At 37.3% G+C, this 25,011-nt stretch overlaps 8 protein-coding genes across 8 annotated transcripts; 5 read left to right on the top strand and 3 right to left on the bottom strand.

Moving 5' to 3' along the window:
• Nucleotides 1-296: 296 nt before the first annotated feature.
• Nucleotides 297-2,306, top strand: SPOG_03020 (NatA N-acetyltransferase complex subunit; the record flags this gene model as incomplete). The annotated part of the gene is made up of 1 exon (XM_013165681.1): nt 297-2,306. One exon carries the CDS (start codon nt 297-299, stop codon nt 2,304-2,306), a length of 2,010 nt encoding a protein of 669 aa, XP_013021135.1.
• Nucleotides 2,307-2,354: 48 nt separating this feature from the next.
• Nucleotides 2,355-3,713, bottom strand: SPOG_03021 (uncharacterized protein). The gene has a single exon (XM_013165682.1). It carries the CDS (start codon nt 3,531-3,533, stop codon nt 2,517-2,519), a length of 1,017 nt encoding a protein of 338 aa, XP_013021136.1. The 5' UTR covers nt 3,534-3,713; the 3' UTR covers nt 2,355-2,516.
• Nucleotides 3,651-5,692, top strand: SPOG_03022 (tRNA (guanine-N2-)-methyltransferase catalytic subunit Trm11). Its single transcript, XM_013165683.1, has 5 exons — nt 3,651-4,671; nt 4,713-4,877; nt 4,922-5,215; nt 5,265-5,380; nt 5,437-5,692. Exons 1-5 carry the CDS (start codon nt 3,894-3,896, stop codon nt 5,476-5,478), a joined length of 1,395 nt encoding a protein of 464 aa, XP_013021137.1. The 5' UTR covers nt 3,651-3,893; the 3' UTR covers nt 5,479-5,692.
• On the top strand, nt 5,675-7,260 carry SPOG_03023 (metallopeptidase Pgp2). Its single transcript, XM_013165684.1, has 4 exons — nt 5,675-6,184; nt 6,233-6,334; nt 6,374-6,593; nt 6,653-7,260. Exons 1-4 carry the CDS (start codon nt 5,938-5,940, stop codon nt 7,110-7,112), a joined length of 1,029 nt encoding a protein of 342 aa, XP_013021138.1. The 5' UTR covers nt 5,675-5,937; the 3' UTR covers nt 7,113-7,260.
• SPOG_03024 (DNA replication endonuclease-helicase Dna2) lies at nt 7,180-11,844 on the bottom strand. Its single transcript, XM_013165685.1, has 3 exons — nt 11,111-11,844; nt 7,609-11,069; nt 7,180-7,565 (listed from the first exon to the last, which is right to left on the bottom strand). The coding sequence occupies exons 1-3, from the start codon at nt 11,502-11,504 to the stop codon at nt 7,332-7,334; spliced, it is 4,089 nt and encodes a 1,362-aa protein (XP_013021139.1). The 5' UTR covers nt 11,505-11,844; the 3' UTR covers nt 7,180-7,331.
• A 586-nt stretch (nt 11,845-12,430) lies between these two features.
• SPOG_03025 (alpha-1,3-glucan synthase Mok13) lies at nt 12,431-19,755 on the top strand (the record flags this gene model as incomplete). Its single annotated transcript, XM_013165686.1, has 2 exons — nt 12,431-12,799; nt 12,843-19,755. 2 exons carry the CDS (start codon nt 12,431-12,433, stop codon nt 19,545-19,547), a joined length of 7,074 nt encoding a protein of 2,357 aa, XP_013021140.1. The 3' UTR covers nt 19,548-19,755.
• Nucleotides 19,756-21,284: 1,529 nt separating this feature from the next.
• Nucleotides 21,285-22,487, top strand: SPOG_03026 (ZIP zinc transporter Zrt1; the record flags this gene model as incomplete). The annotated part of the gene is made up of 2 exons (XM_013165687.1): nt 21,285-21,711; nt 21,754-22,487. The coding sequence occupies 2 exons, from the start codon at nt 21,285-21,287 to the stop codon at nt 22,485-22,487; spliced, it is 1,161 nt and encodes a 386-aa protein (XP_013021141.1).
• A 114-nt stretch (nt 22,488-22,601) lies between these two features.
• SPOG_05419 (Sir2 family histone deacetylase Sir2) lies at nt 22,602-24,871 on the bottom strand. Its single transcript, XM_013166636.1, has 6 exons — nt 24,387-24,871; nt 24,128-24,190; nt 24,001-24,083; nt 23,923-23,954; nt 23,427-23,863; nt 22,602-23,383 (listed from the first exon to the last, which is right to left on the bottom strand). The coding sequence occupies exons 1-6, from the start codon at nt 24,571-24,573 to the stop codon at nt 22,668-22,670; spliced, it is 1,518 nt and encodes a 505-aa protein (XP_013022090.1). The 5' UTR covers nt 24,574-24,871; the 3' UTR covers nt 22,602-22,667.
• Between the last annotated feature and the right edge of the window lie 140 nt (nt 24,872-25,011).

Raw genomic sequence — 25,011 nt, 5'->3', positions numbered from 1 at the left:
TCTTCTTTTGTAAGTTTTGGGTTTTTTTTGGTTTTTTTTTTTTTTGGAACATCTCTTAGGTATATAGAATCAAGTAAAAAAGTGTCCAGTATAACCATCTCAGCTTGAGAAGAGACTAAAAAACTCTCAGTCCCGTTCCATTTTGCCAAATACTTAGGCCGTTGATTATCAAAAAAAGTTTATTACGCATGATTTTGTCGCTTTAAGGACTGAACTCCTTAACAAATTTGTCATCGAAAGGTTTTGTGGATTTACGATACCGTCTGTACTGCTGAAGCATTCTGAAAAGGTTCCCTATGAAAAAATCTTCTGGAAAAGAGGCTGCTCTGTTTGATCGCGCTGTAGACCAATTTGAAGAGGGTCATTATTCTCGTAGCTTGAAGACTACTCTTTCTATTCTAAAAAGAAAGCCAAAGCATGCCGAGGCTATAGCGTTAGAAGGGTTAAATTTATGCAAACTAGAAAAACATCAAGATGCCTTGTTAAAGTGCCGATTGGCAACTAGTCTGAATGCTAAATCTCGATTTTGTTGGCAAGCTCTAGCGATTACATACAGAGATCAAAAGGATTATCTTAATTCTTTAAATTGCTATAAAAATGCTGTCAATCTTTCCCCAAAGAATGAAGGCTTGTTGTATGATACTGCCTATATTCAGTTTCATTTAGGACTTTATGCCGCACTAGTGCAATCATGGCTGACACTAGTCGGCATGGACTCTGAAAATTTAGAATATCGATTATGTCTTACGCTTTCTTACTATCTTTCTGGCTCTTTCGATCACTGTTTAGCACATTGCATCGACCTTTTGAGTTCTCATAAACTGACTCCCAATGTGGCATCAAGACTTGCGTGTTTCATACCCAAAATAAATTTTAGCCAAGGATTAGATTTTGAAGTTTCTTTCAGTTTTTTACAGACATATTCTTCCTTCATTTCTAGTAGTTGGCAGCGGGATGAACAGCTGGCCAGTCTGTGTTTTCGGTTTCATAAGTTTGACAAAACGTTACCTTTGTATGCAAAGTTGATTGTAAGAAATCCTGATAAAAATGAATATACAAGGAGATACCTGGAAAGCTTGTACGAGCTTACGATTAATAAAGGACTCCCGAGGGATGTGCTGTATAGGAAATCTCAGTGTTTGTTAGAATGGTTTCCTAATGCAATGAACATCAAAGTACTAATTTTACAATTTTTGGTTGCAGTAAATCTTGACTATAATTTCTTTTTGGAGCATATTCTCACATATTCTACAAGTAAAGGTATTCCCTCTACTATTTTATTACTTAAACCGTTGATAAAAGATGATTTTTCCTTAGCTCATAAAATAAAGGAAGCTTTGCTATTTCAATTGGTGAATACGAACAAGAAAAATCCTACAGCACAAGTCTGGAACCTATACTATCTCAGCTACCTAGCATACTTTACCCTGGATTATACGAGCTCTTTATATTGGATTAATCAAGCGATTACTGACCTTCCTACACTCCCAGATTTATACTATTTGAAAGGTAAAATTTTATCTCGTTTGGGTGAATGGAGTGATGCTATCCATAGTTTGACTTTTTGCACTGAGCTTGACAAAGGGGATCGCGCGCTTGCGAGCCGCCTTGCTAAGACTTATTTCTATATAGACGAAACCGAATTAGCATACAAATCTCTTTCCAAGTTTTGTAAAGACCGCTTTGGTGGGGTTCCTACTTATCTCGCTGAAACCGAGTGCATTTGGTTTCTTATTGAAGATGGCGAATCTTTACTTCGTCAACAATCTTATGGATTAGCATTGAAGAGATTTCATCAATTATTTAATATATTTAAAGAATGGTCCAGTCTCAGTTTTAGCTATCATACGTACTGTGCTGAAAACGCAGAATTTGAGCAGTATTTGGAAATGTGTGACTGGATTACAACATTGTGGGATTCACCGACTTATCTTAGAGTTGCTTTAGGTGCAACAATCATTTACTTAGATTTGTATAAATCTCCCTATTTTAAATATGGAAAAAGCGCCCCCGCAGTGCGTACTATGAATGAATTCGAGCAAATTCAATTTGAGAAAGACCAAAATCAAAGTGTGGGAAAGTTACATTTACAAGAAGAGTCCCGGTTGAAAAGAATCAAACTAGACGAGGACGAAGATCCTTTTTTGATTGATCATGATCTTTTTGGAATGGAACTACTGAATACAAAAGACCCTCTTCAAGAAGCGATGAAATTTTTGTACCCACTTCGTCTGAATAGGCTGAAAGGATGGGGCTTTTTAAAATATTTAGCATCAAAAATATACAAAATAAAAGGTAAGGTTTAATAATAAATCAGTGTTTAGCTTGATTGTAGGCTTACATTAGAAAACACAGAAAATTATAGATAACTTATGATACAACTAACCGATCATGATGCATAGACATAGAAATATCTAAAGAACCCCAATAAAATATATTAATTTTTATAAACCAAAAAAAGTATATGCCAGACCCAAATTCGTCAAGTATTAGTTAACAGAGTCGAAATATTAACATTACGAATCCTGCATATTCTCGTCGCTGTCCGTCTCCCAATCAAACTCTTCGGGTTCATCCGCTTCTTCTTCAGGATCAGGAACACCGAGTTCCTTCAAAATTTGTAGAATTTCTTTGATATGCTCCAGAATACCTTCGTCATCCCACATCGTTTTCTGGTAAGTAGCCAATGCTCCCAAAAAGTACGACTTGGCGCTGATTAACAGCTCTTTAATGTCATCTTCTGATGCACTTCCTCGCTCCTGTAAATTCTGAGCTTCCACGAAGCAGTTCCAGCCAAGTAAGTACCATACATCAACGATCTCATCATCTTCTTTCTGCAAATAAATTAACAAATCGTGGGCCGCTTGGTGCATTTCAACTTCAATTAAGAGTCTTGCGACAGAAGTGCGAATAGCATATGTAGGAAGATCGATACTGTCTTCCACAGCGGCATTTGAAATTGACTGTAAGCATTGTTTAAGTGCCTCTTTCGCTTCTTCAAATTTCTGTTGACTGATGCGCATAGAAGCAAGTGTTTGTAATGCCTCAGCATTTGTAGGGTCAATTTGTAGAGCTAGATTGGTGTATTTATCACATTGACCTTCAGCATCCTCACGCATACAAAGGTCAGTCATAAAAAGCTCAGCAACACTGCAGTACGCACCCTGTAATTTTTTCTTGACATCCAAATCTTCAGCATTCATCGCGTATAACCGTGAGAGAATGGTCAATCCTCGATCATAAAGCATTAAGGATTTTTCACTATCTTCAATAATTTGGGCCATCCAAAGATACTTTTCATAGCCGGCATCCTCTTGTAAGTTTTCGCTTCTTTTAATTGATTCTCGAAAAGCATTCTTAGCTTTTTTTATCTCTCCAAGCTCAGCGAAAGCTTCACCAAGCATTTCATGAGCACGACCATCATTTTCAGCAGCCTTTCCTACAGCCACTTGGGCAAGTACGATAGCTTCAGAAGGGTTATTTTCTTTCAATTTTTCGCGAATACTGTTAAGTTCAGCCTCTAATTCAGACATTTTACAGGAAAAAAAAAGGAATTTGTAGCTAATGAAGGAAACGGTCCTAGATCGGTCTCTACGGTATTCTTCCACAAATTATTTTAAACGATCAAAAAATTAAGTCATTTAATCTCTCTCGTCTGAGGAACGAGGATTTATACAAATTTGCTTGCAAAGTGGTTAAGTGTAAAATTGAACACTTTTGACATGTACGTGTATACCACTACAAGTGGAATTCATTTTATTAAAGTAAGGTGGTTAGGTATCTGTTAGCGCTTATTAGAGATCTTTTTGTTAAATTAACACTAAAATTTATAAGTCTTCGTTTGAAAAAGACCCGTATCCTGTAATTGAAATCGCAGGGTAAAGTCGGCCAAAATGCCTATTTATCTACTTCACTTAGCATCAACGCATGCCGACTTTCATATACCTGAATTGGAAACGTTGGCAAAGATTGAATGCGTTCATTATCGATGGATAAAGCCTTCCTGCGTAAGGCAAAGTTTAGACCTACAGGAACCCAGTGTTGCGCATAGTCAAAGTGAAAAGCCTGTTTACCCGATAAATCACACAAATGCCACTACACTGAATCCGTTTTTGTTGGTCGAACTTGAAGATGACTTGTCTGCTGCTAGATGGATTCGAAGATCGATCTTCTGTAAAGGTATCTACGAGTTGTATGGCTTTTCAGAAACATTTGATAGCTTGCACGATTATCTTTCAAAGTTGCCATCTCCCCCGTGGTTAGCCTATCAAAAGAAAACTTCGTATAAATTCACATTTGAAACTTTCGGCACTCGACGGACGATGGAAGAACAACTGTCAATCATAAATGATTTCGGGTACATGGGGTTGGAAGGCTTAGTCTCGATGAAACATCCAGAGTGTATATTCACGCTCTTGGAAAATCGCAGCAAAGATATCGAAGGACCAAAAATGTATTTTGGTCGCTGGTGCGGTGGCAGCTCACGAGATGCCATTGACAAATTCGATTTGAAAAGAAGGAATTATATAGGAATCACAAGCTTTGATGCTGAGCTTTCGCTTATTACAGCTCAGATGGCTATGGCCATGCCTGGTAAATTGGTGTATGATCCATTTGCGGGCACGGGAAGCTTTTTGTACACATGTAGCTATTTTGGAGCATTCACTATGGGTATGAAATTGAATGTTTAAATGATTGCTAACAGTTTCCAGGTTCTGATATAGATGGAAGGCAAATGAGAGGGAAGGGAAGGAAATCTATACGGTCTAACTTTACTCAATATCAATTGGCTAATTCTTTTGTGGATGTTTTTACTGGAGACGTTACCAATTGTCCCCTCAGGCAAAACTTTCTAGTAGATGCAATTGTCTGTGATCGTAAGTAACTGCTAAATAACAGATATTTACTAAAACTTTAATAGCTCCCTACGGCGTACGCGCAGGTGCTAAAAAAATTGCAAAATCTTCGTCAGGTTCTTCCTCCCCAAGTCAATCAACTTCTGATTCAACGTCAACATCTCATTACCCTAAACTTGAGCAGTATCAAATCAGTGACATGGTTTTCGACCTGATCTGTTTTGCAGCCATGCATCTTGTAGACTATGGCCGATTAGTACTTTGGCTACCTACTATCACGGAAGAGTATAGCATTGAAGACATTCCTCGTCACCCCTGTCTTTCTTTAATATTTAACAGTGTTCAACCATTTACGCATTGTATGAACAAATTCGGTTGGTATTTTCTTTCTCACTAACACTGGTATAGGGTCTCGCCGTTTATTAACTTTTGAACGATTACCTCGTTCTGAAACAAATCATGTTCCATCAGAGGTTTTTGAAAAATCTTTGAAAACTCCTTCGCATCATGATTTTCGGAAAAAGGTATGACCAAACTACGAGCTATGGTAATATTGCCTTTACTAATAATTCTTTTTTAGTACTTCATGGGTGCGCGCCGAACTGCCTCACCTTTCATATGAATTCTACTATGCTAAAATCTTTCATAATATAGACGTGAAATAGTCAATTTTGGCTCACATTTTGAAACTAATAAACGGTGGTTTCTTGCAAGTCCATATATAAATTAAGATAGTTGATTACTTTATTCAAAATTATTTTCAATGCTTTCCATAAATTATATCTATAAAATTAATTTCTTGAGCATCTAATACCTCTAAAAAGTTACTTACTGCTCTACCTCCACCTAAATCCTGAATTTGTCATACAAAATTCCTTCACTAGAGCAGCTTTTGTTTAACTGGAATTTAAATAATCCAGAAAAAGTAAAACTTTTACAGTTTTCGTTTCTCTGCTTCTTGTCCTCTTCTTGTCCTTTTTTTTTTAATTTAGGGAAAGAGTTATTGCATTGCTTCATTATAGTTTCAAAAAATTTATATTTTAAGACATTTTTGGTATTTAATCCATAAATAAATAAAACAATGATCGCTCTCGGGTTAGAAGGCTCTGCAAATAAACTAGGAATTGGCATCATCCAACATGATGCTAATGGAAAGGCAACCGTTTTAGCAAATGTTCGCCATACCTATATTACTCCTCCAGGACAAGGATTTTTACCTAGCGATACAGCTAGACACCACCGGGCTTGGATTATTCCATTGATGAAACAAGCATTCGCTGAAGCTAAAATTTCGTTTTCTCATATCGACTGTATATGTTTTACTAAGGGTATGTTCTCTTAAATGAGTTTCTGTTTGCTAATAATTAATATTTTAGGTCCAGGCATTGGTGCACCTCTCAATAGCGTCGCTCTTGTAGCTAGAACCCTTTCCTTAATGTATAACAAGCCGTTGGTAGCAGTGAATCATTGTATTGGGCGTAAGTTCTTGTAACGCTTAATAATACTGACTATTATAGACATTGAGATGGGCCGCGAAATTACAGGTGCACAGAATCCCGTCGTCTTATATGTTTCTGGTGGAAACACGCAAGTGATAGCATACTCCCAAAGAAAATATAGAATATTTGGTGAGACTTTAGACATCGCAATTGGAAACTGCTTAGACAGATTCGCTCGTGTAATTTCACTGTCGAATGCACCTTCCCCTGGTTACAACATTATGCAGGAAGCCAAACGGTATGATCTAAAATCTATAAGTAAAGTTTTAGAAAGCAATAGAAACGCTAATCGACTAGTGGAAATCAATTTGTTGAATTACCCTATACTGTGAAAGGCATGGATTGCTCCTTCTCTGGTTTACTCTCTGGTGTTGAAGCAGTTGCAAATGAAGTAATGGATGAAAAAAATCCTAATAAAATTACCAAACAGGATCTTTGTTATTCTTTGCAGGAAAACGGATTTGCAATGTTGGTGGAGATTACAGAACGCGCAATGGCTCATGTAGGAGCTGATTCGGTTTTGATTGTCGGAGGTGTTGGCTGTAATGATCGTCTTCAACAAATGATGGGAGAAATGTGCTCAGACAGAGGTGCCAAGGTATATGCTACTGATGAAAGGTTCTGTATCGACAATGGAATTATGATTGCTCAAGCAGGTCTACTTGCTTTTAAAACAGGAGGAATATGTTCTTTAGAAGATTCCACCATTACCCAAAGATATAGAACCGATGATGTACATGTAGCATGGCGAGAATAAAAAATAGTTTTACGACACTTAACTAAATTATTACGATTTATCAAAGCAAATAAATACAAAATTGGGACTGGGGTTTAGTAGAAGATAAATATGTTATTCGCAATTGCTTTTCAATTACCAGATTCAATTATCTAGTAAAACTGACATTAATTAAGTAAATGACTCTTGAGTTAATTAAAAAGTTACCAATGTTTACCCGCTTGCATAATTTCATTTCCATTAGACAACCGGATTTGATTTGTACATTGTCGTAACTATATTTTCATCTTGAATGTCCTTTATATCGTTAGGTTGAATATCGTATACCCATTTGTTTTTTGAAAGCAATTGAATGAGTTCATTCATTACAACTGAATTCGACAATGTAGTTAATGACCCGAACATTACACATTTCACTTTTGCTCTACTCAGAGCAACGTTGATACGGTGCCAATCGCGTAGCAAATCACCAACCTATAAATATGACATTAGCATTTGTTTAATCAGTTCTTCATACATTTTTTCTTAAGTTAGAGCGTACGAATGATATGAATATAAGCTCCTTATCTCGACCCTGATACTTGTCAGCAGTATTGATTTCCAATTGCTCATGAGCTTTTAATTCATGTTCAATAAGATTCACTTGGCTTTTATATATTGATATAATACCAACATGTTTTTGGTCTACACCCATTGTCAACAATGAGCGGACTGCACAAGCTAACAGAGTAGCTTCCATCCGATTTTCCAATACTCTGTCCTTTTTAGTTTCCAAATTATTAAGTAAATCAGTATTGTAAAAAACAACAGAGTTATCCGGATTAAGTAAATGGCGAATCCAAAACATATTCATATTTTCTCCAGCCTTGTCAGTGGGTATTTTGTATATAGGTAAATAGAGCTTGTTTACGGCAACTTCCTTCGATCCACAAAGCAAGTTGCCGCTGTAAATTAAATTATTACATAGAGAATTGATATCATGGTTCATCCGATACTGTAACTTTAAGGTTGCTATAGCTTCTGGGTGTTTCTCTGAAAGCAGCTTGAACAAACTTTTAGATAGTCCAGCTTTCGCAGACTTTGGATTTTTCACCAAAGGAGGGAGTTGATAATGATCCCCTACCAAAATAAATTTCTCAGTATGCATCAAAGGTCCTAAGCACACAGGAAGTGCTATTTGAGATGCCTCATCAATTATGCAATAATCAAATTTTCGAACCTCAAATAGAGGATGGTATACGCCAAGTGCTGAACATGCCACAATCCGAGGTGTTTCATAAAACTCTCTGATAGACTCTAAATCTTTTGGTACATCATCAGCCGTATGACAAAATTCCTTGATTTTTGGATGAATTTTATGACTGGAACCCAACCTAAGTATATTATAATTTGAATGTTTGAGTTTAAGCAGTATATTATCCACTGCAGAATGCGTATATGATGTCAAAAGGATTGAGGCACCTTTCTCTAATAATGATAAAATTAACCGTGCAATTGTCGTAGTCTTGCCTGTTCCTGGCATACCAAGGATAAGCGCATAATTATCAGCAGCTTGGCATTTCTTTAACGCAAATATTTGATCTTGGTTTAGTCCTTCTGTATGAGAAGGATTTAAGCGACAGTTTGCAGGATTAAATGTTGGTGGCTTTAACCTGATAATCATATCCTTAATCATAGTTGGGGCCTCAGGTAAAACACAAGCAATTAAAGTACTGCGTACTGAAGCTATTCCGCCTGAAAACTCATCTCTATCAATTCTAAATGTTTTTGTAACTTCGGGGTACTTATGTTCCTTCTTATGGTAACTGCCATAAAATACCTGATTGTTTTGAGCTTCAAAATTATCTAACCTCTTCCAAGGTGTCAATAAATGGCGAAATGTCTGTATGTAAACGTAATCATTTTTTATATCTTTGATGATACCTTTGGTTAAAGACCAATGCCCTTCTTCGTCTGAAACAAAAATACGATCTGCAACGTTGAAACCCAAGCTTTTCAGTTGACCAGGACGTTTTAAACCAAGCTTAAAATAATATATGTTCTCGTCAATCTCAAGAGGGATGATTTTTTCTTCTTTAATTGTAAGACCACACAGCGATTTGCCTAACGTTTCCAGTTCATACAGATCAGTCGTAAGTATCTCACCCTTCCGTTTTAGGGTTAAGTTCTCTTCTTGTGTCACTATTTTTTCCCATTTCTTGAAAAATTGTAGCTCAAATCCCCCAATTTGGTCTGCAATTGAATTCCACAGATCTTTGACGCCTGAAGTCTCGGAATTTCCGTTTTCAAAAGCTTTATGATAAAGAAAACATTCATTAATTGCATAGCAACGCTTACACTGATGTTCACTTTTAAGCATCGTTGGTAAAGAACGACGAATGTTATGCTGAGCTAAAGTATTTCTGGCAATAAGTAAACCACGGATCTGCGACTTTGAAGCCTCCAGATCTATCAAACTGCTATTTTCTAAATAGCATAACAGGGCTTTTTTAATCTCAATACTATAACGATCAGAGACCAACAAAGTATATAATAAACTCTGGGCGAAATGGCTAATGTTGTTTATATATTTTCCTGTTTTTAATTCTAAAGGTACCGTTAAAGTGAGTGTTTCTCCAGAAGTATTTTTCAGAAGGGCTTCAACGGTTGCGTCAATGTTTCCTTTTAATCCATATCGAGGAGACCATATAGATTCCTCCACGTCAAGAAGCTTTTGAATAGAAATTTTCTTTTTTTGCTGATTTAACTCATCGGTGCATATTTTATGAAAAAACTTCTTGACGATATCCAAAAGGAGAGGAACTCGAGCACTTAGTTCTTCTCGACATTCATCAATGGTTAAATTAGCAAAGTAAATATCTGTCGTGTATTTACTAATCGAATCTTCAAGGATTTTGTTTATGTTTGTTACAGCATTTTCTTGATTCTTCAGAGCACTTTGGAACAAATCATGAAGAATATTACCAGTAACAGTAGGCTTCGTTGGCAATCCAGAGTTAAGTACTCTGTCTGAGAGAGCTGCTTTGCGCATACATGAAAAAGTTTCAGCTACAGCTGTAGCCGATAGTAGTAATTTCGGATGCACTATAATGAATCCCTTAGAATTATCAATGATGATTTCTGTTGATGAATTAGATTCCACCTCTAAATATACCAAGTCGCCTATATACACCGGAATATCTACCCAATCCTCTCGAAGGAAAACTTGTTTCGTCGTTTCTTCATTTTCAGTATACAAGACGAGTTTTAACTGAGGATAGTTTCGTTCATTATAGATGTAAAAATCGCCCGTTACCTCAATGACAGTCGATTCCGTATAGTTATAGGAGGGCTTTACCGTTGGTAATTCATTATCGAAAGAATCATCCCAATCATCCAAGAAATCTTCACCAGTACCTTCAATGGACGTCTGATTAAGATTGAAATCAGAATCATCAACCTGCCTATCGTGACTAGAAGCAGGTACAGAGTCATCAACCCTGCTTGGTAATTCAAGAGATACATCCTCTGAATTTTGATGACTTTCATGCTTTGATTTCTGTTTGTACTCTACTTCAATCGAATCGAGGGCAGCCAGATCGTCCTCTTCTAGCTCAAATGGGTCATCATCAAGTTCTGTATCTGAGCCATCAACATTAGAAGCTGAATATTCACTTTTAACACTTTGACTGGAGGATTTGGCGTTTTGGATAACAGAAACAAGGCTAGGAATCCTATCCAAAGGACTTCCACGCCTGTAATACTCTAGATTCTCTTCATTAAAAGAATTGGAGCTTTTGTAAGAACCCGAAAACTCATTTTTCTTTCGCTTTGGAGAGAGCTTCTTACTATCAGAAACGCTCCTCTCCAAACTTCGCTTATTATTCATGTTTGACATATTAAGTATAGAGCCAGGTGTAAGCTGAACCTTTTTGGTGGATTTTAATGATTCTCCTGTGTCCGAAGACAAGTTCTCTAAATTGAGCGAACCCTTTTCGACTTAAATATTAGTAAACTTTTTAGTTGTACCTAAAACATACCATTTTTGTTTAATTCCGTAAAATTATCTTTCAAAGCCTTGTCTTTAGAATACATACTGGATGAAGCATTTTCTTCATGTATCAGATTTTCTGAGTCATGAAGTGCCCTGGTATCTGATTGAGAAGCTGGTACCACGGAAGAGCATATTTTTCTTGGAACTTTTTCGAATTCTTCTTCTGGAGGGTTCAACTTTGCTTGAGAAGGATTAAATGCCAGGCTCTGTAATTTAGATTTTGTTTGACCATTTAATCGGTATTCCTTCAGCCTCATAGGATAAGAAGCTGATCTGTTGATTGTCCCATTAGAGCTTCTAGGGTAAGATTGCTGATAGTTTGCAGTACTTGTATATCTACGATTCCTCGAGAAATTACTACCTTCAGAGTCTTGACACATAACTCAAGAACTAAATATCACGAAATATGCAAATCCATGAGTATATAGAAACAAAAAAGAATTTCAATGATCGAAGCTTTCTATCACTCGTGATATTCTCAAGCTGGTCTATCGATTTAACGATACAAAACTAATACAAAGGATCCTAAAAGAATGAACAATAAATACGATAAAAGAGCGACTTTGGCCCCGAAAAGGAAAAGGCCTAGGTAAAGAATGGATGTTGAAGTTGAAGACTACGTTGGGTTAGAGTGGTAGTCTGGTCTGGTATAAGAATTGAAACCGAATGGAGAACGAGCAAATTTCTTCCATGCGTTGGATAAGCCTTATACACTGATAAACTTTTTATACCTGAGCTTAATTATCAATAAGTCGGCTTTCCTTCGTTCAGATTGAATACGAGTTTGGGTTGTGAACCAATTCTCAGCATCATTGTTTTCTTGATGAATTCCATTAAATTTTTTAATTTATGGAATTCTTTTATATAAAACATTACATTTCTCCACAAAACATCTTGATGTCCAACCTATTCGCTTCGCTTACTCTGTACAACATGTTTGTTTACATATAGGAACGAAAACTTAATCAACCATTCGAGTACTTGAATAGACGATTCCTTTCAAGAAAAAAATATACAAAACTTCCCTTTTATAAAAAGATAGAATTTAAGTTATAACAAATGCAATTGAATTCTCGTAGGATTTCATGTATACACTATATCCAAGATTCCAATTGTTTGTTTACTATAGCTATATCAGGAACATATCCTTTGCATACTGCCAACTTCTGTAAAATCACCCTTTCTTTTCTAATATAAGCTGAATAGTTAATCACAGTTTGTTGAATTGGAACTTATCCGCTGATTATTTACCACGATATTGCAAATTTAAAAGTACCCGTATTTATCTGGGTTACAATAAATAAACATGGGTTTCCAATGCAACATTACAATCCTCATTGTAATGTTATTCTTCTTACTTACAGGATATGAAACGTTAGCTGCTAGATTCGATGAACGTGAGGTTCCTTGGAATCTGAATCAAAACCGTGAAGCTGTGGATCCTCTGGAGTACTGGGGTGAATGGGAGAATCACAGGTTCTTCCCTAGTCCAGATGATTGGAGAGTGCCGTTTTACACAATTATCTTAGACAAATGGAAAGATGGTGATCCCACGAACAATGAAGCGAACAACACTGTGTATGAGTATGATATACGCGAAACGGGATTTAGAAGTGGAGGAGACATCGTTGGTCTGAAAGAATCTCTGGATTATCTAGTTTCTATGGGTATAAAGGTAAGTCAATGTTTACATAAACAAAGCGATCGCTAATTTTAAGGTTATTTATATCGCAGGTACACCGTTTTTAAATCAGCCTTGGGGTGCAGATCAGTATTCACCGCTGGACTTCACCATCCTCGATCATCATTCGGGTACGATCGAACAATGGAGAGATACAATAGAAGAAATTCATAGAAGAGGGCTGTATCTGGTCTTGGATTTGACCGTAGCTACATTAAGTGACTTAGTTGGGTTTAAGAAATATTTGAACACAACCACGCCTTTTTCGTTATTTGAACACGAAGCAGTTTGGAAAAACGTGCAAACTTACCCCGATTGGAAATTTTCCAATGAATATGATCCAGACTGTGAACTTCCTAGATTCTGGGGAGAAGATGGTGTTCCTGTGATCATTGATTATGTTGGATGTTACGATTCTGATTTCAACCAATATGGCGATACGGAAGCTTTTGGTACGCATCCTGACTGGCAACGTCAGCTTTCAAAGTTTGCATCGGTTCAAGATCGCTTAAGAGACTGGAAACCATCTGTTTCCGAAAAGCTCAAGCGGTTTGCCTGTATAGTAATCTCTTCTCTAGATGTTGATGGATTTCGTATCGATAAAGCAACACAAATTACCGTCGACTTTCTTGCTTCATGGGCTACCTCCGTCCGTGAATGTGCTGCGAGTTACAACAAAAAGAATTTTTTTATTCCAGGTGAAGTAACAGGTTCATCCAGCTACGGATCCATTTACTACGGACAAGGACGGCAACCTGATCAAAGGCCGCCTTCCATTTGGTCTTCCTTGAACACATCGGAATTATTAAAAGAAAATTATTTAAGGGAGCCTGGGAACAATGCTCTTGATGCTTCTGCATTTCACTATTCTGTGTATCGGGCAATCACAAGATTTCTGCTAATGGACGGTGATTTACAGGTTCCCTATGATCTTCCTGTCGAATTCACTGATCTTTGGAATGTAATGACAATTAACGAGGATTTCTTTAATCCCAATACTCATTCAATTGATCCTCGTCATTTACTAGGTGTAACAAATCATGATGTTTTTCGGTGGCCTGCTATAGATGATGGCACCGAACGTCTTCTATTAGGAACTATGGTAACTTATTTTCTGTTTCCAGGGATTCCTTCAATTTATTATGGTGATGAACAAGGATTGTATGTTCTAGACAATACTGCTGATAATTATTTGTACGGTAGACAAGCTATGCCTTCGTCCCCTGCCTGGAAAATACACGGCTGTTATACGCTTCTGTCTGATCAGTACCCAAATATGCCTTTTACTAAAGCTTTGAACGGTTGTACGGATGATTGGAATACTTTAGATCATTTTGATTTTGCAAAACCAGAATTGCAAATGCTGAAAATTTATAATCAAATCCGAGATCATTATCCTGCTGTCAAGGATGGCTGGAAGTCAACAAAAATTTCTAATTGGACTAGTTATACCCAACTTCCGTGTAGTGGGACGATTCCAACTGAAATTGGTGTCTGGAGCATCGTAAGAGGATTCCTAGAACCTCTCCAAAAAGCATCCGATTACCAGAAAGAGAACACATGGAATGGCGACTTATGGTTTTTGTATACTAATGAAAACAAATCTGTGACACTTGATTTTCCTTGCTCTTCTTCGAAAGCTATTCTATCTCCTTATCGGGAAGGTATTGTCATCAAAAATCTTATTTATCCATATGAGGAATATAATTTGGTTGAATCTAACACGTATGCAAGTCAATTAAAGTCTTATTATGGTTGTATTCGTCGAATTACTCTTCCTGCCTGGGGCTTCAAGATTTTTGTTCCCAAAGATAAATTCATCAAATATCTTCCTCGTGTTACATCTTTTAGTCCTGCCCATGATTCTAGGCTGCTAAATGAGGAAGGTCGTTGTAAATTTCAAATAAGGTTTTCCGAGGAAGTAGACTGCGATGATGTTAGCAAAAAGATATCCTTTGTTTCTAAAACAGAAACAAACAACGTTATTGAGCTTGATAGAAGTTCAGTTGTCTGCCAGAAAGTGAACCAATCCGAAACCGAGTTTTATTTTGGATACCCGACCGCTAAGTATATATGGTCAGGCTTTCTCAAAAATATCCATGATGGGATTCATCAAGTTATTCTTCCAGAGGTTTATAGTGATGATCATAAAACGAAAAGTGATTCTCTTTATCGTGTTACACTCAGGTTTGGGAAACCTGACAATCCAATGATTTTCCAGAATGCAAGCAGGGCCTCTGATTTGCTAATAGAGAACGATGAAAAGTTGTATATAAAGCACAAGGCAGCTGGTGCTGACTTATTCCGTTATTCTTTTGATTTCGGTCTCACTTGGTCTGAATGGGAACCGTATCAAGATTCATTGACAGAATGCACTTCTTTTGCAAGAAATATATCCAAAAAGACTTGGGATGGTCACCATGTGTCAGTACAATACTGGAGCCGTCTTGCTGCGTCACCTAATCATATGCAAGAAGGAAGTATAGGTAAACTTGGTTCTTTCCCGCAGCTATATATGAACGGCCCGTACAATGAATGGGGTTTTGATTCAGGTATACCTAATAAACTAAAGTTAAATGATGATTTCACTTGGAGGAAGACACTTATTAGTGAGGTATTTCCATCAAAGTTGCAATTTAATGTTTACAATGTTGATGAATTTGGGAGGCCTGATCAGAAAAGAGTTTATGGCTCTAATGGAAATAGCACCGTTCTTTCACGACTTCCTCCATCTGAACTTAAGGAGTCCGTCATTTTAATTCATAATCCTCCTCCAAAATCGTACTTGTCCTGGGAAGTAGTTATCGACGATCTAAGCAGAAGATTTACATTCGTTCCTAAAGGATCATCAACCGTATCCATTATATTGTTTGTCTCATTTGCATCAACTCCTATGTTGTGTGCGGTTCTAACTGTTTGGGCCTTCAAAACTTATTTTTATAAAGTTCGACTTACTGATGGTGACCAACTAAAGCCTGTTTGGAAAGGGAAATTCTTCAAGCCTTTCAAAAAAGCTGATCAAGTAAAAGCCTGGCAACAGTCGCCGATTGAATTGGAAACAATTCCGAAATCTGATTCTGCTAAAGGGAAATTCCTAATCTTAGTTGCAACGCTTGAATATAACATTCCAGACTGGCAAATTAAAATTAAAATTGGCGGATTAGGAGTAATGGCAGAGTTAATGGGGAAACACCTACAGCACCATAATTTACTATGGGTTGTACCCTGCGTTGGAAATGTTGAGTACCCTGTGGAGGAAGAAGCCGAGCCTTTAAAAGTTGTTGTCTTGGATCAAATATATCAAGTTAAAGTTTATATTCATCATTTATCTAATATCACCTATTTATTATTGGAGGCTCCCGTTTTTAGGAAGCAAACGACTTCTGAGCCTTATCCACCTCGCATGGATGACTTGAGCTCTGCTATTTTTTATTCAGCCTGGAATCAATGTATTGCTGGGATTGCTAAAAGATATCCAATTGATTTATATCACATAAATGATTACCATGGTGCTTTGGCACCTCTATACCTCCTTCCGAAAATTATTCCTTGTGTTATGTCTTTACATAATGCAGAATTTCAAGGTTTGTGGCCTCTCCGAACATCAGAGGAGAAATCCGAAGTTTGTGCTGTATATAATTTATCTATAAAAATTTGCACTAAATATGTGCAATTTGGGAATGTTTTTAATCTATTACATGCAGGTGTTTCCTATATTCGGATTCATCAAAAAGGCTATGGTGTCGTGGGTGTTTCAAATAAGTACGGAAAACGCTCCAGAGATAGATATCCTATATTCTGGGGTTTAAAAAAGATTGGGAAACTCCCCAATCCTGACCCCGCTGACACCGCCAGCCTTGATCCTAAAAGTGAGATTTCTGATTCAATAGAAATAGACGAAAAATGCATAGAATCAAAAAAAAGGAATAAAAGAGAAGCACAAAGCTGGACTGGGCTTAAAATCGACGATTCTGCTGATCTGCTCGTCTTCGTAGGCAGGTGGTCCATGCAGAAAGGTGTTGATTTGATCGCTGATATAGCACCAGCTCTTCTTCAAGATTTCAATGTTCAAATTATTACAATTGGCCCAATTATTGATTTATACGGAAAGTTTGCTGCTGAGAAGCTCGACTTTTTAATGAAGAAGTATCCAAACCGAGTGTACTCAAGACCTGAGTTTACCCATTTACCTCCGTGCATATTTAGTGGAGCTGATTTTGTCCTAATTCCTTCAAGAGATGAGCCTTTTGGGTTAGTCGCTGTTGAATTCGGCAGGAAAGGAGCTTTGGGAATTGGAGCGCGAGTAGGCGGTTTAGGACAAATGCCAGGATGGTGGTATTCCGTAGAATCGAACACCACATCACATACACTTCAACAATTTGAGGAAGCTTGTCGAAAAGCATTAAGTTCGTCTGAGCTACAAAGGGCTCGTATGCGGGCTCAATCTGCTCGCCAAAGGTTTCCAGTGTTAGAATGGACGGCAAAATTGGATGATTTGATGAAAAATAGTGTAGTGATGAGCAAAAAATACAGAAAAGTCTCCGAAAAACCTTCAAAATTTGGCTCTCGTTTTGCTTTCCCTTTACAGAAAAGTCTATCAAGCTTACGTTTGTCTAATAACGAAAGCAACGAAAGTTTCATCGATGAAGTGAATGATGAGGAATGTATTTCCTCTTCTCTTAACCATCAATCTGACTTAAACAGAATGTATTCTTTAGGGTCTAAAAAAGGACCCGGCCATCGATCAACCTCAAATAATGAATTTCTTATCGGTCTTTCAAAAACCAAGGACTCTGAAAATGATGAGGACTCTGAAACTTCAGAACCTTCATATCAGCCGTCTATGAGAGTAATATCTGAATATAGTACTCCCTCGGAAGAGCCCAAGAACTATGAGCCTGAGCATTGGAACGGTGATATACCTCTATGTCAATGCTGCGGAAGAAATGACCATTCGGTATATGACAGTTCTTCAGAAGACATCCATCAATCAATTATATTACATAATGAGCGTTACGAAAAACAAAATGATTCTCAACTAAGTTTGGCTTCTGTCATTACTTCAAGTGGAAACAAAGAGTTTGCTCTAACAAAAACAGATGATGACTTTACAGATACTAATGGTAAAGCACTCGAGTATTTTATCCAAAACTTAAAAGATCTTACCCCAAAGAACTCTAAGGATGACCTATGTATTGAAATGTTTATCACAAAGATGAAGAAAGAATGGTTTGATGGTATTAGAAATCTTCGGTTTGGAATTCAACGCCCCAACTTGCTCCTGGACGATGAAGATAAACAGCTTCTAATGAACGACCCTTTTAACAAAATAACAACGGTACTGGATAATCTGTATAATAAAGAGCTTATTATTGATTACAGTTCTTCAGTGGATTTGTCCATAAACAAAACATCAAGGATAAAGTATTTTATGCAGCGTAGATTCGGTGAATGGCCGGTCTATTCCATATTCCTTTCTTTTGGACAAGTACTAGCAGCTAGTTCCTATCAACTGATACTTTTATCAGGATCTTCAGCGCAATATGCCGAACAACTATACATTGTTGGCAGTATCTTTGCAGTCTCCTCCGTTGTTTGGTGGTATATTTATCGAAAATTACCAAATATCGTATGTTTGACACTACCGTTTGGACTATACTTTCTCGCTTTTACACTCATTGGGGTATCTTCTTTTATCCAGACGAGCACCGCATTTCGCATATGGATTAGTTATTTAGCGGGCTGGATATATAGCGTTGCTTCTGCTAGTGGTTCTTTGTACTTTTCTTTAAATTTTGGAGATGAAGCTGGAGCTAGTGTGATTGCTTGGATTATACGAGCATGTATCGTTCAAGGACTACAGCAAGTATGGGCAAGTTGTCTTTGGTATTGGGGGTCAAAAATCGACCGTCTACTTCAAGATCATCGGTTGTTTCCGCATGATGTTTATCCTTTAGGAGCGGTAGCCGCAGTTGCCTGGCCCTTAGCAATCTTAATGTTAATATGTGGTCTTTTACTTATTTTTGGATTGCCGGATTATTACTGGCAAAGCCCCGGAAACATTCCTGCGTTTTATACCGCATTACTCAGAAGAAAGCTTGTATTGTGGTTTTTAATTGCGACTGTAGTCCAAAATTATTGGTTATCAACTTTATACGGTCGATCGTGGAAATACCTATGGGGCAGTTCGATAATTGCTCCTTGGAAAATTTTAATCTTTTCATTTTCCTTTTTTACAATGTTATGGGTGTCGACGATGATATTGCTGGGATGGAAATCCAGAACTCATACATGGCTCTTACCGGTTTTCGGAATCGGACTAGGGTCTCCACGATGGTTGCAGATGATGTGGGGAACCAGCAATATAGGCGTTTATCTTCCATGGTCGGGTTCCGCGAGTCCCATCGTTGGCCGTCTTCTATGGCTTTGGTTGGGCGTATTAGATTGCATACAAGGAGTAGGCATAGGCATGATACTTTTGCAAACTTTGACGCGAAGGCATTTAGCAACTACCTTAATTGCTGGACAAATTGTGGGTACCATTACTTCGATGATAGCGAGGGCGACGGCTCCTAATCGAATTGGACCATCATCTGTTTTTTTGGATTTCACATCTTGGCAATTTGAAGATGGAATGAAAATCTTTAGGAATGTGCCATTTTGGGTCTGCTTACTGTCGCAAGTAATCGTGAGTGCAGGGTATTTATTATTTTTCCGAAGAGAAAATTTGAGTCGTCCATGATTGGCAGGTACTTTTTTTTCGAAAATGATCATCATTAGTTACGATTAAAAAAGTTGTATTCAAAATAGAGGGTTTCACCTATGATACTAGGAGTAAAGTATAAAAAAGTTTTAATAAAACTATGAATGAGTTAACAAGAGTTATGCAATTGATTATGAATTTTACATCAGTGAAAATTACTGTATCGAAGGGGACTGAAAGATTCATTTATGATACATCTGGTTTCGTTCCTGCGTCCATCAGGGTTGATTCATTTAATTACTTTTGTATTCCTATGGAAAATAGACATAAGATGAAAAATTATAGAGATGAAAATATATGCAGACCAGAAGGACAGAGACAAAATAGGTGATATCGTGAACCAATTGTTGATGATGCGAATTAGTGTTTAAACTCTCTGTAAATCATTACTGTAGTCGCAAAAAATCACCAACGTAACGTATGTATAGAGTGAAATTAAAAAAAACATACAAAAGGAAACATAAATAAAATGACCAATTGATTTATGAATAATTGAAGAAGATCATTGATCTTCTGCATTCACTTGGGGCTTTATTTAAGATGACGCCGATTATGGGCGGATACTATGTATTTTTTAATAATCATGCGTCGATCCATTTCGGAATAATCAACGGACAGCTCGCTAAAGCAGAGTTAACAGCAATTTGGCAAATTAAGTAGTCATGTTTTCAAAGTATGTAGATCAGTTCAGATCACGGAAAATTACGCTGCCGGAAGAGGTAACGAAGACTGTAAATCGAAAAGAAGATTAATGAAGATCACCCAATCGATAAAGAAAAGTAACGATTTGCAAAGTTGAGATTAAAACCTATTGACTGGAAGCAAAGGTTTTCGATATATATGTGGCTCAACAATAATATGCGTCTTTTCAAAGGATTTAATTAAAAAAGGTTTCCGATTTTTTTTACAAAGTAGTTACTCTTTCTTTGACATTTTTCTTGTATTGAGCATACTAACAAGAAAGTTGTTACTTGTGTAGGCTTAAGAGATCTGCGATCGACGTAAATATGGTAGTCTACGAGGTGACGTGCACTATAAACGGCCAGGATTTTTCCTTTCATGCCTCAATCGTTACCTATGATTCGTCCCTCATATCCACTGATTAGCCTCTTTCGGGCGATCGGCAAGGATCGCCATAGCAAAAAAACAGTCTCGTCAATCTTATATAATAGAACGATCTGCAAGGATTTTTCCAATAACAAGCTCGAAGATTTCCCGTGTACATCCAACTTGGATCACCAAAATTCAAGAGAGTTGATTCAATTTCCGGTTGGGCTTTATTATTTCAGGTATAAAAACCACTGAAAAAGCCGGATTTAATCACTCCTTCAAAGTTTGTGATCTACTTGTGTTCTACCACAGTTGAACATTGGTAAATCCTCTTTCGAAATACTAGGAAAGTCGAATTTTTAGTGCAAAAGATTCTTTCTGTGAACAAATAAAGAACAGTTGAATATTGCGTTTTCCTTTGTCGTTTACTCTTCCTTTGATTTTTAACCATTGATCTTCAACAAAAGCGATTCATGCCCCGTATACTTCGATAGAACTGTTGCTTCTTTTTCAGATAAAAAGATTACTCAATTTCTACGTTACAGAATTCTTCATTGCGTTTACTATTTCCTTTTGACTCCATTAGCACTTATAATCATTTGTCCCACTTTATCCCGCTTTTCCTTTTAATACTTATTGTTCTTTTACAGATTGCTTCTCGTCTAAATGTTATATCCAGCAACAGTTCTCAAAAACGCTGTTACTGAATATCAGTCTCAGGACTCATACCAAGTGCTTCGCTTCTTGTTGAAAAGAGACGATCAAGCTATGTTATACAAACGTGATGATGGACCCGTACAGTGCTCAGGTGATAGCAACGAATATGAAGATTATGGTCATATGGGTGTCCGGATTGGTGCAATCTTTGTTATTTTGGTCACATCTTTGATGGGTGTTTGGTTGCCTCTCACTTTGTCTCATTTCATGCGTAACCGACCAAATGCTGTCATCACATATTTTTACTTGTTTTGTCGTTATTTCGGCTCTGGTGTCATTTTGGCGACTGCTTTCATTCACCTATTAGCTCCTGCATGCAAGAAACTTTACGATCCTTGTTTAAGTGACTTATTTGGCAGTTACGACTGGGCTCCTGGTATTTGTCTCATTTCTTGTTGGTTCATGTTCCTTATTGAAGTCGTACTTTCACGTTTTGTTGAATGGAAGTACGGCATGTCACATTGTCACAGTCCCAATCTAACCACTCATAGCCATAACCATGAAGAAGAAGGCACATACGGTATTCATTCCCATGAACACTGCCATGATGACGTCGAAAACCGTCCTGGCAGTCCTAAAGATTTCGAAGATATCAAGCTAAAGTCCCTTTCCAACACTGAAAATAGTGATTTGGTTTCCATTGAAGGATCTAGGAAATCCTTACTTTATCAGCAAATTGGCGCTTTTCTCGTCTTGGAATCCGGTATTATTTTACATAGCGTAATTATTGGTTTGACTACAGCTATCTCTGGTGGAGAATTTAGAACTCTATTCCCTGTTGTAGTCTTCCACCAGGCTTTTGAGGGCACCGGTTTAGGTGCTCGTCTTTCGGGTATGGCTTGGGGTAAAGGATTTAATGCCCTACCATGGATTCTAGGAGGGACTTATGCTATATTTACTCCTGTTGGTATGGCTGCAGGTTTAGGCGCTCGCGAACACTGGAATCCTCTTAGTCATGGTACTTACGCTGCTCAAGGTGTCCTGGACGCTATTTCTTCCGGTATTCTAATTTATGCTGGCTTAGTTGAACTATTGGCCCAAGATTTTCTCTTCGATCCTAATAGAGAGCGCAACTGGATCAAACTTAGCTTTCTTCTTCTATGTGCGATGGCCGGTACTGCTCTTATGGCCCTGCTTGGAAAATGGGCCTAGTTCTGCTTTGATTTTTATTCCAAGTCTAATTATCTAATGTTTCGTTTTGTTCTAATAGTTAATATGTTAATTATTTTATTTTTTATTTTTACGCTTAATATGCAAAATACACTGTATGATTCGAAGCTTGGCGTAGTAAAAACCTCATTTATTAACAACACTGAATGACATATTTGTTTTCTAAACAGTTTGATTCGTATCAGATTCTATGCTGTCTTTGTGAATGCTCTTTATTTCCTCTGGTGCGTTTTCGTTACTTAAAGCTTCCGCTTCTGCTTTACTTTTAATGTAATAAGTTGAGGGTTCCTCAAATTGTACGTCCAGAACTGTATTCCATGCTCTATTCTTAGCCCCAATGTGACATCCAGGTTCATTGCAAAGTTCTTCTAAATCTTTCAACCATCCAGCACGTTTGCATAGTTCTACAATTACCCAATCACAAAATGGACTTATGAAGTTTACATCAAACTGAGTATGACGGACCGGTGTCCTTGATATGTATATTTGGGGAGTTGATGGAGGAACTACACTGATTAACTCAGAGACTGGTGCAACCTTCAAGGAAGTGCCGATACAGATTAACAGGTCCGTTTTTTCCAAATCACCATTTCCCACCTTCTCAAAAAATTGATCAGGTAACGCTTCGCCGAAAAAGGTAATGTCAGGTTTCATCACTCCGGCTTGAGGAACATCATCTTCTTCTTCCTCCGTTCCGTTTTCGCGATAATAGGCATCAGAGGACATACGATCGCTTGAGCTTGCTAATTTTCTTTTTTTGGTAGGTGGCTGATTGCACTCGGTACAATAAGAAATTCTTTGATTTCGGATGTCATCATATAATAGAGAACCCTCTATTTTACGTTTGCATTGAATACAGGTAGCAGTCGCAAAAGACCCTAGTCTAATTAGAAAATACGTCTAACCCATGATCTGTCTTACCATGACATTGAACAATCTTCTCTTCGGAAAGCCCAGTTTCTCTTTCCAAATTGTCAATATTTTGTGTGAATAAAGTAGCAAGTTTGTTTTTTTGTTCTAGTAACCGAATAAAAGCGTGCGATGGTGAATAATGATGAGTTTCGGGTAATAATTCTTTGGCGAAGGTATAGAAGATTCCTGGTTCTTCTCTGAACGTACGGATATCAAACATTTCTGATGGCTCGGATAAGCCATGCTGGGCAAGCCTAGCATAGAAGCCATTATCTGAACGGAAATCCAAAATTCCTAAGCTTGTGCTGATACCTGCTCCTACAAGAACGACAATATTTTTTGCGTTGTGCAGTTGTTTCACTACGTCGTCAAAAGTATTGTACTGGGGTAGCTTTAAACGGCGTGACGATTCTCGTTTTAGAACTTCCTTTAGTAATGGCAGGAGGCTATAATGTCTAAGTTAGCTACTATGTTTCATAATCTAATCGCGTGTGTGGAGACATACTCTAAATCCTCAAATTCGTCCAATGCAGTAGGCTTATTACAAGTTAGTATAAAACATGGAACCATACGACAAGCTTACCAGCGATATACCCAGTTTCTTTAAAATTAAACGCACAGGTATCTGTTGCTCAACATAATATTTTTGTAAAAACTTGGGATATCCTTATAAGAGAGTTAGTATTTGAATCCTTCTTCATTTTACTTACCCAGAATACGAAGGGATTTGATGATCTCTTCGCGTTGCTTGATTACTTCGTGATCATCCATGTCTATTAGAAGTTAGCAATTCAGATCCAAGTAAAAGTTTAGTATGTTTTCTTTAATAATGAGAAGAATGACCCAACAGCCTAAGCCAGATAACAATGATATAAAAACTCATAATTACGACTCCACCGCTGAACAGGTTTCAATCGTGTATATAGGCATTTTGAAGAGGACTGTGTACTATAACTTGTAAATACATACCCGGTCGGTCCCACTCATCAGATTCAGCTTCAGAGTCTTCTGCGTCCTTGCTGCCACACATAATGTCAACTAGAAGACTGGCACTTGAAGAAACGCTAGATGTACTTGCTGCCTCTACATTATCCTTATCTTCAGAATTGACCTCTTTAGGAGTGGAATGCAAATCTTCAGCAGGAGAGAAACTCATTGAAACGAACAATTAACCGAATAAAAAAAAAGAGGGATAAACAGCAACAAAACAGCGTAAAATGATTTTTTTATCTTTTTTCTATTCAAAACATTCGACTAATTATAACAAAACTTCTAAAAAAAGCTCTGCTAAGAATTATTTTTAAGTCGTCAAAACGCAGTACTGATTCTTCAATGGTATATGAGAAGGGTGCGTATAAGAGGTAGTAACTAGTCGTCCCTTTTGAATGTACGGAGAATATTAGATAGTAAATAATTATTCTCTTAATTGTAGACGTAATATATGACAAATTTACTAGTATCAATATCAATTTTCTATGTATAAAATGTACCTTACGACATAAGTACTGCAAATACAGCAGAGGAATTACTTGTTTTATATTACTATTAATTTTCATTGATTAATTACCAAGTACATAACTACAGAGTAGAGTCA

Source organism: Schizosaccharomyces cryophilus (assembly GCF_000004155.1).
Source record: "Schizosaccharomyces cryophilus OY26 unplaced genomic scaffold supercont4.1, whole genome shotgun sequence".
Taxonomy (NCBI): domain Eukaryota; kingdom Fungi; phylum Ascomycota; class Schizosaccharomycetes; order Schizosaccharomycetales; family Schizosaccharomycetaceae; genus Schizosaccharomyces; species Schizosaccharomyces cryophilus.
Note: the sequence above shows the minus strand (reverse complement) of the source record. Positions and strands in the feature narration are given on the sequence as shown.

Coding starts and splice junctions, on each gene's coding strand:
- SPOG_03021 (XM_013165682.1), bottom strand. CDS start 3,533: ATGTCTGAATTAGAGGCTGAACTTAACAGTATTCGCGAAAAATTGAAA.
- SPOG_03024 (XM_013165685.1), bottom strand. CDS start 11,504: ATGTGTCAAGACTCTGAAGGTAGTAATTTCTCGAGGAATCGTAGATAT. Junction 11,070..11,110: donor TACGGAATTAAACAAAAATG/GTATGTTTTAGG, acceptor CTAATATTTAAG/TCGAAAAGGGTTCGCTCAAT. Junction 7,566..7,608: donor GCTCTAACTTAAGAAAAAAT/GTATGAAGAACT, acceptor TCATATTTATAG/GTTGGTGATTTGCTACGCGA.
- SPOG_03022 (XM_013165683.1), top strand. CDS start 3,894: ATGCCTATTTATCTACTTCACTTAGCATCAACGCATGCCGACTTTCAT. Junction 4,878..4,921: donor AGATGCAATTGTCTGTGATC/GTAAGTAACTGC, acceptor AAACTTTAATAG/CTCCCTACGGCGTACGCGCA. Junction 5,381..5,436: donor ATCATGATTTTCGGAAAAAG/GTATGACCAAAC, acceptor ATTCTTTTTTAG/TACTTCATGGGTGCGCGCCG.
- SPOG_03023 (XM_013165684.1), top strand. CDS start 5,938: ATGATCGCTCTCGGGTTAGAAGGCTCTGCAAATAAACTAGGAATTGGC. Junction 6,335..6,373: donor AGTGAATCATTGTATTGGGC/GTAAGTTCTTGT, acceptor TGACTATTATAG/ACATTGAGATGGGCCGCGAA. Junction 6,594..6,652: donor ATTATGCAGGAAGCCAAACG/GTATGATCTAAA, acceptor CTAATCGACTAG/TGGAAATCAATTTGTTGAAT.
- SPOG_05419 (XM_013166636.1), bottom strand. CDS start 24,573: ATGAGTTTCTCTCCTGCTGAAGATTTGCATTCCACTCCTAAAGAGGTC. Junction 24,084..24,127: donor CAAATCCCTTCGTATTCTGG/GTAAGTAAAATG, acceptor CTCTCTTATAAG/GATATCCCAAGTTTTTACAA. Junction 23,384..23,426: donor GAAGATTGTTCAATGTCATG/GTAAGACAGATC, acceptor TAATTAGACTAG/GGTCTTTTGCGACTGCTACC.